The sequence below is a fragment of the Lissotriton helveticus genome, chromosome 8 (genome assembly GCF_964261635.1).
Source record: "Lissotriton helveticus chromosome 8, aLisHel1.1, whole genome shotgun sequence".
In the NCBI taxonomy this organism is placed as follows: domain Eukaryota; kingdom Metazoa; phylum Chordata; class Amphibia; order Caudata; family Salamandridae; genus Lissotriton; species Lissotriton helveticus.
The window spans coordinates 599,649,536-599,665,671 of NC_136069.1; the positions used below are offsets into that span (position 1 = coordinate 599,649,536).

The window sequence follows — 16,136 nt, forward strand, 5'->3', positions numbered from 1 at the left end:
TATCCCACAAAGAGCCCACCAAACCTTTACTGTGTTTGATCAAGACAGTGATGAACACGAAAGCCACAATGTTACTTAACACCATCAGTTTTTCGCGGCCAGCAGCGTCAAATGACTTTTTTTTTTAATTATGTGGCCGTTCTACATAGCTGCATGCTGAGCATGGCAAAAAAAAATACAATTGGTCTCAAAGGCGAGACCTATTGGCATTGCCAATTAATTCTTGGTGTTTTTTTTAGTCATTCCTATCAAATCCGAACCGACAAAAACTACTGACATAGTAGCGTAACGTGTTTGCCTAAGGCTTTCGACTCCCTCTATTCACACAACCCATCATCATTCCCCACAGTTCTTGCAATATCATAATGATGCACTGGCGAGGGTGAGTCACCCCCGTGCACGCGGCCGGTGCAGCCAGTGAGTGGGCGGCCTTTTATCTCATTTCGCACGTGAACTTTGGCCGTTTTCACAGTACTGCCCACCAGGTGGCAATAGTCTCTCATATTTTAAAAGAAGGGACAAAAAACAGGTAAGTTAGCTGGATAGGAATATTTTCTAAGGCCGAATATTAATTTAGTCTTATTTGAAAAAACGATGACCGTATAACTACGTAGAAATTAAAAATACACTCGCTAGTAATCATGGCGGTCTAAATTTATGGCGCAAGAGTGGAATAATAGCATAATATCTAAGGTGTTAATCCGTTCCATGTTAACCTGCCGTTCTCTTTCACACCTGGTTTCTACTGTTGAACATTCGAGTCTAGGATCGCAGCTTGGGCCTCCTGTTAGTACGTAACGCATATCCTGTCTGTTTCTTTTTCTATTGCGTATGCCCTGGCCATGCAAGTATGAGCGCATGTTTACGACTACTCGTTTTGGAATATGTTGCGCTTCACTTCTTTGCTTTCTTCTCTTGGCACAGCGTTCACTTGGCAAGACGGCTGCTGCAGCTAGAAAAGCAGAACTCGCTGCTTGTAAAAGACCTGGAACAACAGAAAGGCCAGGCCGCGCAGATTTCTCAAGAGGTAACCGAGTTGAAGAAAAAAATGCATTACAAGTGCCGCGATGACATAAATATACAGGGCAATCCCTGGAAAGATTATTTTCCTTTCTTCCCAAACGCAGCTTAAGTTGTATTTCCTGGCTTTCGCAAAATGACCCATCACTTTGCGAAACGCTTTCATGTTAAACCTCTCCACTGCATTTATATTGTTTTGTAAATCCATGTGAGATCAAAGGGAAGATTGGTTTTCAGACTAAACACAAACATGGGTGAGACGCAAAAACAAGACCAACCAGTCAAACCGGTTTTTTTGTTTTCAGAAATGTGCTTGGCGACCCTCCGGTGTCGTGATCTTTTGTATCTAATTACATTTTGTATCTGTTCTCGCTGAAAACAACTTTAGTGCATTGTATTGGAAAGTAAAGTCACAGTAAGGTTTAGTGCGGGTATACTGAGCAGAAGTGATGCTGTTGGTGCCCACCTGAAGGAAGAGATGTCCTACGTCAGTGGCGTAACGTTAGTCCTCATGGGGGAGGGGGAGGGGGATGGGGATCTCAGCACTGTTCAAGTATGGCGGGCCTGAGAGGTTGACGGGGTTCAGGAAGGGGTGGGGGCTCACGTTTCCTTACCCCACTGTCTATACGTCTTTCTTGGGGGTAAACGACCTAACGAAGGGTTCTTCTGTTGAATAGGTTCTCTCTCTCTCTCTCTCTCTTTCGCTCTCCCTCGCTCTCTCTTTTTCGCTCTCTCTCTCTCTCTCTCTCTCTCTCTCTCTCTCTCTCTCTCTCTCTCTCTCTCTCTCTCTCTCTTTCTCTCTCTCTCTTTCTCTTTCTCTCTCTCTCTCTATATATATATATATATACACTTTAAAAAGAATGCTAATGTCATACAAGCGGAACAATTTGATCTCATCTGAGGAGTGTGCATTCTTGCATGTAGAGAATCCGGTGATGCCACACCTATATCTGATTCCAAAGGTGCACAAAGTGAGACAACCCACCCCCGGCAGACCAATTATCTCCGCGACAAAGAGCGTGGACGAAAATGTTTCTCGCTATATTGACTAATTCTTGCAGAGTCATGTCCAGGGTCTTGCCAGCTACATCAAAGACACCGGTGATTTTTTGTCCAAACTTGGCACAATACAATGGGAAACTAACTGGTGTATAATAACACTTGGCATTAAGTCATTGTATACTTGTATTGAACACCACAGAGGTATTGAAGCCATCAAATACTATTTGGGACAAAAATCCTGTGAGTACTATGGGCACAATCAAATACTGTGTGATTTAGTAATATGGTGTCTCAACAATAACTTTTTCATGTACGGTAAAGATGTTTGGAAACAAATCAGAGGCGTTGCGATGGGATCCTGCTTCTCCCCCAGCTACGCGTGTTTACACGTGGGCTGGTGGGAGGAGCGGGACCTCATTGCAACTCCGGGTTTTAGCAATGTCAAATATTGGATGCGTTTTATTGATGACATTTTTTATGTATGGGATGGTGATATTTTAAGCGCAAACCAGTTTGTCCAAGCTCTCAATACAAACAACAGCAATTTATTTTTTACATCCAATATAAGCAAACAAACAGCACAATTTTTGGATGTTCAAATTGATATTGAGGGAGTTAACATCATGACTTCATTATATCGCAAACCCACTGCAGGCAACAGCATATTGCATGCCAGCAGTGGACATCCCCGGCATGTAATTGAGAGTATACCTCTGGTGGAACTTTCGCGTCTCAAACGCATTTGCAACAGCACTGATAAGTTTGATGAGGGAGCCAGTTTGATGCTACAACGTCTTAGGGTCAGGGGGTACAGTGAGCGCACTCTGTCCAAAGCAATGTGTCAAACTAGGGAAAGATCTAGAGAATCGCTCCTTACACCTAAACTTGCTGAGCCTGAAACTGGTGATCAACCCTCCAGGTTGGTCACCACATACAGTCGGCAACAACGTCAGATAAAATCCATTATAAACAAACATTGGTCCATTCTTAAAACTGACGGTGTTTTATGCTCGCGAGTCCCAGATAAACCCATCATCACTTTCAGAAAAGCCTTTAGCATGCACAGCAGGTTGGTTAAGCCCAGCCCTAAGCTAGTCAGTGGCAGTGACTGGCTCAGCAGAAAGGGTTTTTTCAAATGTAGTTCTTGCCGTGCGTGCAAGTTCGGACAAAACACCACACACTACGTCGATCCTTTTTCGGGCACCAAAATTGCTATCAAGGGTAACTACGGCTGCCGCACGGAGTTTGCGGTGTATGTCCTCACGTGCACCTGCGGCTTGTGTTATGTGGGAATCACGAGGTCGCAGGTGCACGTGAGGATTTTGCAGCATCTCCGGGCAGTCGTGAACCATGATACAGCCTACCCCGTGGCACGGCATTTTAATTCTACACACGACAGGGACCTGTCGTGTTTGAGTTATTATGTAATAGATGCAGTGCCTGTACAAAGAAGGGGAGGCGACCGGGACAAAATGTTAAGAAAATTGGAAACACAATATATCATCGCTTTGGACAGTAAACAGCCTTATGGGCTCAACGCGACTGAGGATCTTCAAAACTTTCTTTAGAATATTGCTTTTATAACGTTAATTGGCAGATCTCACACGGTCGATATTAAAATTTTCCATTAGTCCTGTCTTAGTTGATATGTATGTCACAGCAAAACCACCAATCTGTGTCTATCGTACAACACCCAGTAAGCTACACTCAGGTACATATGTAGGGTGTATCATGAAATGAACACACCAAATTAAGTACTGTATCTGTTAACTGGATTTTTATCACTTTTTCTGTAAATTCTGTATATATAATGTAAATCATTAGTGTTTATCTTTTTTCACAGTGGGTTTTTTTCCTTCCCTTTTTTTATTTCAATTTTTGTGTTGTCCTTCCATTTATAACAAGCACATGTATAGAAAAGCACATATATTTTTGATTTTGAATATATAAATTGTAAATAGGTCTTAATATTTATGATATTAAAAATTCACAAACTTGGAATTATATATATATAAGTATTTAGGACGTGAGCTTATGGGCAACAGGGTGGTATGTTATCACTTACATATTTGATAGTCATATGATTTGACTGGCATTTTCAATTTTTCCTATATTGTCATTTTAGTTGAATCAGTACTGGTCACTTTATACACCTTTTGGTATATGCATTCATGCAGTAAGAATAAAGCACTAGTCACTTTATAAATTCCATGATATTTGCAGTTAGGCAGCTGGGTATTAGACACTTTACATATCTTTGGACATATGCATTTATGCGGTAAAGATAAAGCACTTGTCACTTTAGCAATTTAATGGTACTTGCATTCATGCAGTTATGATATTATCAATGACAACAATGGGAAATGTGCAAAAAAAAGAAAAAAACATTTTTAAAACAGGAATATGAATTGTTTGATGCTTAATTTTATTCATCAAAAACAAAAGTTTAAACAGACAATAATTTTGAAAACAGGATTGAACCGTTTCATAAATTTGAATCAGTTTCAGGCAAAAAAAGAAAACCTTTTAACTGAATACCAATGTTAATAATCGTCTGTTTTTGTATTCCTTTTTGTAATTTGCACCCTTTCTATGCCTATGGTCTCAAGATCATGTGATGCAAGTTAGGAGGTGTGGCCCATAGGAGGGGCCAGGGAATCCAAGCATGTAAAAACAACAGGCTGTGTAATTATTCGGTGTGTGATCAAGAGTACAGGGTACTCGAAACGCGTCGCCAGAAAGGTTACAAATAAATGCAACATCTTGCCTGAAGCCGTGGGGTCTGTCTCCTTCTTTCGCCACGCCGCGCACTGTGGAGGTTTGAGGATTTTTCGGATATATATATATATATATTCACTCAAAAAACTATAAGTTTTAGTGGTTTTATAGTTAGCTGGACATTTTACTCATACAAAACCATTGAAATTGCTCCTATATAGTTAGTTGTACTAACTATATTTCGCGCACCCGCAATCCACTGCTGATGAGGTCACATATTAGATCATTCATGACATGGTCAGTGACATCACTGATGACATCTCAAATTACATCACTGATGACATCATCCAGTGAATGTGGTTTGCTTCGTTATTTAAATATGCATTATATATATAGCAATTTGCATTGAAGAATAAGTGGATATATATAAATAAATATTTGGATGGAGGATTTAGTAGCAGTGTAATTGACTGTTTACTTGACCAATTTATAATGTCTCACTAAATATAGTGGATAGTGACTAAACTGTGTGAATATCTGTATCACTTTGTCAGTTGTTGTGTAAACTGATTCTACAGTTGGTTACTAGCTATGTGAAAGTCTATATTAGTTATTGATTAGTTAACTGAGTATTTGTATGGGAGTGTGAAAGTGTGTGTGATTCGGTGGGGGGGGGGTGTGACTGTCCAAAGATGTGTGAATAGTTGATTCAGTAGATATATGAAGTTAAAACTACATGTTCTAACAGTTGTTTGGGTGAGTGAATATCTTTATGGGTGTGGTGATGAGCAAGTATATTTCTCAATGGTACAGGTCCAACAAACTAGAAAAATAAAAGGCAGTGTATGTGTCAGTTGTTGTATATAAATAAGTATACATAAGACACAATGATTGTGTGAGTGACTGTATGGATAACTGTATACTTGTAATAATGATTTTATAATTCACTAAGTATGACTTACTATCTAAATGAATAGAAGAAGTGGCGTTTGTATAAGTGTTTTGCTAAGTAAATATGTAAGTATGATCCATTGTTTGCATAAGTGAGTAGGATGACTTCATATGTGAATAGGATGCGTGCTGTTGTTTAATGTCGATATAGATGTATAAGTATTTTTGATAGTGTTCTATTGTTCATTGACAGCATGTATAAGTGAATCCATAGGTAAGTGATTAGATGTGTGTATACATCTATGAATCACTGAGTGGATTTTTAGATACTTGTATTGCTGTGACAATGGATTTAATTATGATACTCTGTATTTTACAAAGAGTGATGAAAAATTGTAATAGTGTATGAAAAGGTGTATGTGATTGTCACGTGGATGATGTCATCAGTGATGTCATTTGAGATGTCATCAGTGATGTCACTGACCATGTCATGAATGATCTAATATGTGACATCATCAGCAGTGGATTGCGGTTGCGCGAAATATAGTTAGTACAACTAACTATATAGGAGCAATTTCAATGGTTTTGTATGAGTAAAATGTCCAGCTAACTATAAAACCACTAAAACTTATAGTTTTTTGAGTGAATTTCAAAGGTTTTTTAAAAGCTAATTCCTAACTATATAACTCCTGAAACCTATGGTTTTTTCAGTGAATTTCAAAGGTTTTTTAAATGCTAATTCCTAACTATTTAAGGCCTGAAACCTATGGTTTTTTTCAGTGAATTTGCAAGGTTTTTTAAATGCTAATTCCTAATTATATAAGGCCTGAAACCTATGGTTTTTTCAGTGAATTTCAAAGGTTTTTTAAATGATAATTCCTAACTATATAAGGCCTGAAACCTATGGTTTTTTCAGTGAATTTGCAAGGTTTTTTTAAATGCTAATTCCTAACTATATAAGGCCTGAAACCTATGGTTTTTTCAGTGAATTTCAAAGGTTTTTTAAATGCTAATTCCTAACTATATAAGGCCTGAAACCTACGGTTTTTTCAGTGAATTCGCAAGGTATTTTAAATGCTAATTCCTAACTATATAAGGCCTGAAACCTATGGTTTTTTCATTGAATTCGCAAGGTTTTTTAAATGCTAATTCTATTAGCGGAAAAAGGTTTTTATATATTAAAACGTTTTTTAAATCTCAAATGCCTGCTTTGCTAACAGAGTTTTTAAGCACAGGCTCTTTTGTCTCTGGTGGCCATCTTGGGAGACTGCGTATCAGAATTTTTTTTAATGAAATATAGGAGGATTTGAGAAGTCACTCAAAATGTGCCCTAATTTTTCTTTCTTCAGCACTAATCATAATTTCTATGGCAAAATGAACCCCCTCATTTTGTTCCTTTGCAAATTAAATGTTTTAAGTGTTAACACTTTATTCCAATCAAGATGACTTCAGGTGTGCAATAGTTTTGTCATAAGTAAGACTGTTAGCGCTCTAGTTGTTCTTTAGAACACTCTGGGACATTCTGTCATTGGGCTATAGTTGGGCTACATCTGGCTGATATTTGGGCTACATTTGTTTTTTTTTGTCTCTGGTGGCCATCTTTGGGCTACATTGGGCTAAATTTGGGCTACATTTGGGCTACATTTGGGCTCTAACATATATATAGCCCAATGTAGCCCAATATATATTTTTTCAAAGTTAATTTTCGTAAAAACCACTGGAGCACATATCTTGAGACATAGCAAAGGCACATCGGGCTACCAGTCCCTACAATTTTGCCAAGTTTGGTGGAAAACCATTCAGCCGTTCGGGCTAAAAGTGAGTCCAACCGCCCTATGGAAATTAACATGGGGAAAACACGTTTTGGGACCCCCCTTTTATCTCGGCCCCCACTTGACGAATCCCCCCCAAACTTTCAGGGAAGGACCGGAGTGCCACGAGGCAAAGTTAAGCAAAATTTCAGGAAGATTCCTCAACCGGCGTCAAAGTTATTCCCAATAGAATGTTGCGATTTCCCTATGGAAAACAATATATACCTACTGGCTATTGCCAGTAGGTAATATATATATATATATATATATATATATATATATATATATATATATATATATATATATATATATATATATATATATATATATTCACTGAAAAAAACATAGGTTTCACACCAGTTATAGTTAGGAATTAGCATTTAAAAAACCTTTTAAATTCACTGAAAAAAACATAGGTTTCACACCAGTTATAGTTAGCTGGAAATTTTACTGACATAAAACCATTGAAAATCGCACGTTATATTTAGTTGGACTCACTATAACTCGCGCGCCCGCAATGCACTGCTGATGATGTCTCATATTACATCATTCATGACATGGTTAGTGACATCACTGATGACATCACTGATGACATCTCAAATGACATCACTGATGACATCTCAAATGACATCACTGATGACATCTCAAATTACATCACTGATGACATCACTGATGACATCATCCAGTGTCTGTGTGTTTCTGTAAAGTTAAAATATGTTTTACATATTGAAGAGTAAGTGTATGTATGAGTGTCTGGATGAAGGATTTAGTAGGTGCGTGACTGACTGTATGAGTGAGTGATTAAATGTGTCTTAGTGAATGCATGGGTTAGCGACTAAACTGTCTGAATGTGTACATCATTATGTTTGTTGTTGTGTAAGGTGCTGCATATGAGAGTTAATGTCAAAATACAATAGGGCGACCCAATATTCCCAAGGAACTGGGTATAATCAATAACAACAAAGCAATGTTCCTTAGGCGAATTATTTCAACTTGACTTCACAGTTGTGAAATTGTCACTACAGTGAACATAAATTTCAATTTTCAATTTTTCAAGAGAAGGTACAAATCTTAAATCATTTGTTTTTATTCAATCGTATTTAACCAAAATCATGAGAATATATGAATACATTATATTACAATCCACTTTCGGCAACAAAATGGTATACTGTTTTTTCAATTTTTGACAAAATATATACAGTACCAAGAGACACTTTTGTAAAGAATATGGACAGTATTAACATATCTTCCATATATACAAGAATTTGGAAATGTTACTATTTACAAAGAAGTGTCGTTGCGTCGACGTTTCGGTCTCATACAAAACAAGATAACGAGACCATCATCAGGACATAGGTTGCACCATGGACAGAAAACCAAAGGAAATGACTCTTATCCTTTAGTAGTGTCCTATAGATCGCTAAGTTCTCGGGGCACTTTACTCTGCTCCGCTTTGTCTTACTGCACTGCGAGTGAAACAGCTTACAAATCAGTAATGGTCGGTAAACACGAAATTTATGTTCACTGTAGTAACAATTTCACAACTGTGAAGTGAAGTTGAAATAATGTCATCAGTGATGTCACTAACCATGTCATGAATGATGTAATATGTGACATCATCAGCAGTGCATTGCGGGCGCGCGAGTTATAGTGAGTCCAACTAACTATAACGTGGGAATTTCAATGGTTTTATGTCAGTAAAATTTCCAGCTAACTAGAACTGGTGTAAAACCTATGGTTTTTTCAGTGAATTTCAAAGGTTTTTTAAATGCTAATTCCTAACTATAACTGGTGTGAAACCTATGGTTTTTTCAGTGAATTTCATAGGTTTTTTAATAGCTAATTTCTATAGCTATGAAATAAAATATTTTTTATAATGAATCCTATATTGTATATTTATGTAATACTATTTTTTTATGTATATTGTTCATGTTTTGTTTTTTTGTTTTTTGGCTTAGAGCGCTCCCGGTGCGCGTACCGGTGAGCGCACCGGTAAGCGCAATCTTGCGGCGCGCCCTGGTGAGCGTCCCGTTAGCGCTATTGCCGCGAACAAAAACAACATCGTGACGTATCGCGTAGCCGCGTGATGCGTCTTATGACGCACGGCGTAAGCGCAACCGGAAGCGCCCGAGCGCATACGATCGTGCAACGTAAGCGTCCCCGCACGCGCCCCGGTGCGCGCACCCGGGTGCGTAGCGTAAGCGGGTCGGGTCATGTGACCTGAAAATAACACTTTTCATTGGTTCAGAACAGTTTTGGTTTCCAAATGATGAAAGCCCGGGTCATGTGACCTGAAAATAACACTTTTCATTGGTTTAGAACAGTTTTGTTTTCCAAATGATGAAAGCCCCCACCTTTTTTCCTCATTCTCACTTTGTTCTTTGAGTGAGGAAGACCTGCTTCTATTCATAGAGAAATGGCTACAGTAGCAGCAGCAGCTGGAGCATCTGCACCATCACCACCACAACCACAACACCACATTGGTGGTGAAGAAGAAGAGAGAAGGCAGTTCCTGCCTGAAGACAATCCCCCATATAAACCTAAGGAGCACTTTTTATGGGAGTTTTTTAAAATCCCAAGGGGTGCAAAGAAAGTAAATGCTGCAAAGGTGACCTGTCTCATCTGTGGCGCTGTACTTTCTAGTGGGAACCCTGCAAAAAAATATTCATTTGGGAACCACACAATGCTTCACCACATGCAACGAAAGCACCCCAATAACTATTCTGCAGCAGAGGTCAGAGAACTGACCAGAAACCCTCCCCAATCTTCTCCAAGCACCTCCAAACAACCCACCCCATCGGGTCCAGAGACTAGAGAGATGGTCCCAAACATCCAACGCCAGTTTGGAGATTACAAGATTATTTGTATATTTTGTGGGACTACAATTTCTTATGGGGAGCAGAGCATCAAACTCATAAACCGTGCTGGAGACAATCACAAGTGGCGAAAGAATCCTTAATTTTTTCCTGATTTTTTTTTGCTCCAGTTGAGCCGTGTACAATTCCCTGTTTTTTGTTTGTCCCCATAAAAAATACAAAAAAATATAAAAGTGTTCATAAAAGCCAAAAAAAGTAAAAAATGTTCAAAAAAACAATAAAAAAATATAAAACAAGAAAAAGAATAAAAAAAACAGTTCTTTTTAGAACTACCTCCAATTTATAAAAAAAATGCTACATTTTTTAAAAACTCTGTCATTCTTTTTTCTCCAGGGTACGCGTACCGGTACGCGCACCGGGGCGCGCACCAAAAAAAATAATGAAAAAAAATAATGAAGGAGTGAGCATGAGGGAAGGGGACAGAGAGAATGATGTTAAGAGAAAGAGAGTTAGAGGGAGCAACACAGAGGGACTGTGTATTAGATAGCAAGACAGAGAGAAGGTGTAATAGGGTGTAAGTGAGAAAAGGAAAATGAATAAGGGAGCAAAAGAAGGGAAGAGAGAGGAAGAAGACTAAAGCAGAGGTACTGGGAGAATGTGAGTGGATGTTGAAAGTAAAGGGAAGGACAGTAAAGGATGGGGAATGAGGGGTAGTGACGGAACCGGAGTAAAGGAACAGCGGTGAGGGAGGGTGAGAAAAGAGAAGTGAGTGTAAGTAAAGAGGGGTGAAAGAGGGTGGATAAAAGTGAATAAGGGTAAGACATGGGAAGTGACAGACAGAAAGGAGAGAGAGAGTAAAGGAAGGAGTGACTGAAAGGGACTGAGTGAAGCAGCAAAGAAAGGTAAGTGAGGGAGTGTTGATGAGTTATAGGGAGTGAGCATGACAAAAGAGTAGTGACAGAGTGAAGGGACAGAGACAGTGAGGGTAAGAGCGACAGAGTGAGGGAACGGGAGTGAGGAACTGTGAGGACAGACGGACTGAGAGAAGGAGTGAGAGGAGTGGAGTAAGTGAAGTAAGGGAAAGGGAATGAGCGAGGGAGCGAAGGAAGGGAACAGATGGTAAGGGAAGTAAACCAGGGGGACTGAAAGAAGTTAAATGTGGTAGGAGAGTGAAGGAAAGAGGAGTAAACATGTAGGATAAGAATAAGTGAGGGAAGCAGAGTAAGGAAACGAGTGAGGTAGGGTGAGAGAATAGTAGTGAGGTTAAAGCAAAGGGTGATGACAAACTACATTTTTTTAGTCACACTTCCCATATAATTAATGTAAATGTAATTACATGTTTTTACTACACTTTGTATCTGTGAAAGAGAGAAGAAAAAATAAGTTATAATTAGTAAACTATATATTTTAAAATAGAAGAGACAGGTCAAGAGTTTAAAAAACATAAAAGTGTACTAAGAAATAAAGTAAGAGTGAAGGACACAGAAAGGGAAATAAACTAATGTAGAAGGACAAAAAGAGAGAAAAAGAAATAGAGGGAGAGCAAATTACTAAGAGTAAGGCAGATACATTCAGTGACAGAGAGGAAGAGAAGAAGAGAGAAATAAACTGAAGGTAAGAAAGATACTAAAAGAATGTGAGTTAGCAAAACTAAATCAGTAAAGAGGAGTAAGTAAAAAGGGAATGACTGAGAGGGAAAGGAGTCTGATTGAGGATGCATTTACAAGAATGAGGAATGGAAGATGACTGAGAGTGAGTGAGGGGGAGTCACAGAGTGAAGGGATGAAGAGAGTAAGGATAATATAGAAAGATTGAGGGGAAAGGAGTGAGGAAGTTAGTAGACAGAGGATCTAAGGGAAGGACTGAGTGAAGTGGATTACAATGAGTGAGGAAAGGAAAATGAATAAGGGAGCAAAAGAAGGAAAGAGAGGGGAAGAGGACTTAAGCAGTGGAACAGAGAGAATGTGATTCGGTGATGAAAGTAAAGAGAAGGACACTAAAAAATAGGAAATGAGGGGTAGTAATGGAACCAGAGTAAAAGAAATGGGATGAAGAACGATGACAGAGGAGCAGTGAAGTTGTTGTAAGAGAAATAATAGAAGGTAGATAAACACAAGTGAGCATAACACAAGGAGAGTGAGGGACTGAGGACATAGAGGTAGTGAACGAAAAACAGAGAGAAGAGAACAAAAGAAAGAAGCAAAGAAAGATAAGTGAGGGAGAGTGGGTGAGTTATAGTGACAGAGTGCAACAAAAGAGGTGAGTGAGTAAAGAGGAATTACTAAAAGAGCAAAGAAGGAAAAGACGGAAAAGGGAAGTAAAGCAGAGAGACTGAAAGCTGAAAAGTGATGCAAGGGAGAGAGGGGATGCAGACAGTTGAAATGGGAATGAGGGGTTGTGAAAGAAGTGGAGTAAAGGAACGGGGGTGAAAGAGAGTGAGAGAAAGACATTGTGAGTGAGTAAAGAGAGCTGCAAGAGGGTGGAAAAAGGAAAGTGAGTGTGAGAGAATGGGAATACAATTTAAATTACACAATACAAACTATAGAATAACTTGTACAACATGTTAGATAGTTTATTTTTGCTGTTCTCAGAATATATTGAATTTCACTAAAAACAGTGAGTTCAAACTACTCATCATATGACAGCGGGAAAAAAACACAATCTAAAAGATTGTGTTAAAAAAAAAACATATGAACTTAAAAATCACATATGTACACTAATCTTTGATTCACTTACTTTTCTTTTAAGCCAAATAGTACATCATGAAGATCCTTTTCGTTGGAAAATACTCTGCTGTTCTCTAAAACTTCCATTTCATCGACTTTCTATAAGAAAAGCTCCAAGAACATCTGAAATATTTTTCAATGTTTTCATTTCCTCCTTGTGTTCAGTCATGACTCTTTGCTCAATCCTTCACTTTTCCTTAAGGCCAAATAGTGTCAGATGCATCAGTATGTTTTCAAATTACTCAAAACAAACTCTGAAATTACGGTTTTCCCGACATTCTGAAAGAAAAGCTCACAGAACATTTTCACAATGTTTAAATATTCATATTTCCATCTCTGGCTTACTCATATTCAACATTTCCTATAATACTGATATCACTTACTATGAGATCCACTTACAGTACCTATATGACAACTCAATTTTTTACATTATCTTGATCACTTTTACTCAGAATATAATTTTAAACAGTAAGCTAACTTTTATTAACTGCTCCCGTCTTCATAGGCCAATTACCTTTACTTAAATTTTGGTTCTAAAAACACTAGGTATGAATTTTTTAAGTCAAAAGGCAAACGTTGTTTGAAAGTCAAATGAGTATCACTACACAGCTTCCACCCTTTTTGACATTTTAAATAGCATGTGTAATGCCCTGATGTTGTTGAAGGACTGTCATGATAAATAATAGCTACAGTTGCAAAGGTTCTTCCTGAAATTGATAACTGAGCAGCCACGAAATTTTTAATAGAAGTTGTCAATTTAGTTCCATCAGGTCTACATCGTTGGAACATTAAAATGACATACTGATCATAAGTTTGTATAAATAATGTGGATAGCATTGCACACTTACATTGGGTACACACCATATTGTGATCAGCTGCTTTAACTAGATTATTAAAAGACACTGATTTGCAGTCTGGTAAAGTCAAATATATAAATCTTTCAGTGTCTATTCTAGTACTACTTGATAAACTACAATTGTCACAGTCATGCAGCCATTGATAAGAAAGGCCAAATAGACTTTCTACATCTACACCTTCATCTTCCAATACACCAAACATATACATTAAAAATTCCTGACAATCCTGCTGAATATTCTGTGAAAATTGATTTTGACCAGAACATATGTCTAAAAGATTTCAAATCTCTGAAACACTTTCTATTTTTGTTCTATCACTGCTACATTTCTCAAACACAGAATTCAATAAACAGCAGAATGTTTGATCCCGATTTTCAACAATCTGTTCTTGTAAATTTTGAAGAAAAAAAACAACATTAACCACTACATTAGCATAGCAGTTGACACCAATACTGTTTTCAAACTGAAATCCAACAACATCTTCAACAGAATCCTTTTTCTTTCTGCTTACAATTACAGTTTCATCTACTGTTTGTCTTTTTGCTACTACCTCACTGCAATTATTCTCATTTCTTCTTTTTCGGCCTACCACACGTTTTTCAAACAGAGGATATTGAGGCAAATGTGGAGCATACTCTCTTCTTAACCTATTGTATTCTTTAACCCAATCTAGATCTGCACAAATCTTTGTCTCATCACACTCAACCAAGTACAATCCTGATAAAGTTATGACTCGTGATAATGCCACATATGCCATACCCTCTTTAAACACAGAACTTCCAATGTTCACCAAAGCACTATCTACACTTAAACCTTGAGATTTATGAATTGTCACCGCATATGCCAAACAAACAGGAAACTGTTTTCGGCGAACATATAAGTCTTTTACAAGCAAAAATCTAGCAGAACAACGACTGATTTGTTGTACTTCCTCAATGCCATCAAATTTAATTTTTAAAAATTCAATTCCATCTCTATTTCTGTAATTCAGAAATTCAACAACATGACCCATTGATCCATTTACCAGACCTCTATCAACATTTAAATTCCTTCTCAAAATGATACGACAATTTAAACACACATTCAGAGTCTTTTCAAAACCAGCAGTTTTAGATATACTCTTCTCTAATGAATCCAATTTTGTTTTCAAATTTTCTGACAAAATAATTGTTGCTCCCATATGCTCTATTTTATCTATAGCTTCCAGTTTCATTATCTCTTCATTTTCTAACTTTAACATTTTGTTGTTGAAGATGGAACATTCTTGCAGAGTTGGCATCAAACATATCCCAGATTTGTTCTCAGTAATTTTCTTAAAAATATTCTCTGGAAGAATGTTTTCATTTGGATACAAATTTGAAATTAATCGTGCATGTAATGCTTCTTTCCCATGCTCACTTACTTTTCCGATTCTTACATCTTGTAGAATATTTTTATAATCTTCATCCTTTGCCTGTCGCATATTTTGAAGTAGTTCTGCATATTTGAAATCTAACCATATATTAACGTTTCCAATGCTTCCTAGGCACTCCCTGGTATCTTCCTGCGTGAGCATTTTAAACACTGGTAGTCCTTTCACTGGAGTCAACTGCAGTGGATCTCCAAAAACAATAATGTGTTTCCCTCCAAATAACACATCATACTCTGTTCTAAGGATTTCTTGCATTCTCAAATGCACAAAAGCAAGCATTAGATTTGAGACCATGCTTACTTCATCAATGATAAGAAGTTTCATTTTCTTCAGGACTCTGGAAACTTCAGAACACGCATCTCCTGATAGCTTGTGGTATTGCAATTTATTATCATGCTCAACTGGTAGCATCAGTAAACGATGTAAAGTAATCCCTTTAATGTTATGTGCTGCCAACCCAGTTGGAGCAGTAACAGCACAAGACAGCGGTGATTCAGTCCTTTTCTGCAGATAAGTTGCAATTGCTTTAATCAGAATTTTTTTTCCAGTTCCCGCTTCTCCACTCACGTACAGTCGGACAGGCTTAAATGATGTACATGAGCACTCTTTTTTCTCATGACTGAATCCATGTTCAACCTGTTCTGTGACTTCGTCATATATCTGTTTCTGCTCAACGTTTAGTTGTTTCACCAAATCTTCTAAGTTAACTACATCCTCTTGAGCTTGTTCCATAGCTCTTTCCACCTCATCCATGGCAGTGGCAGCTTCATTTTGAATAATTGGTCCTCCTAGTGGATCCTGACTCAATGAAGTAGAACTCTGACTGTCTTGAGAACTGTCTCTAGCAATCTCTACAGCAATTGTGGCTTTTTGCTCTATTTCTT

The 16,136-nt window shown here is 37.8% G+C and overlaps 1 protein-coding gene across 1 annotated transcript in view; it reads left to right on the top strand.

Moving 5' to 3' along the window:
* Positions 1–16,136, top strand: part of PIBF1 (progesterone immunomodulatory binding factor 1) — an 853,407-nt gene that overhangs the window by 464,950 nt on the left and 372,321 nt on the right. Inside the window, exon 14 of the mRNA XM_078656041.1 lies at positions 925–1,027. Coding sequence (XP_078512167.1) covers positions 925–1,027 — 103 coding nt within the window. The remainder of the gene's footprint in view (positions 1–924; positions 1,028–16,136) is intronic.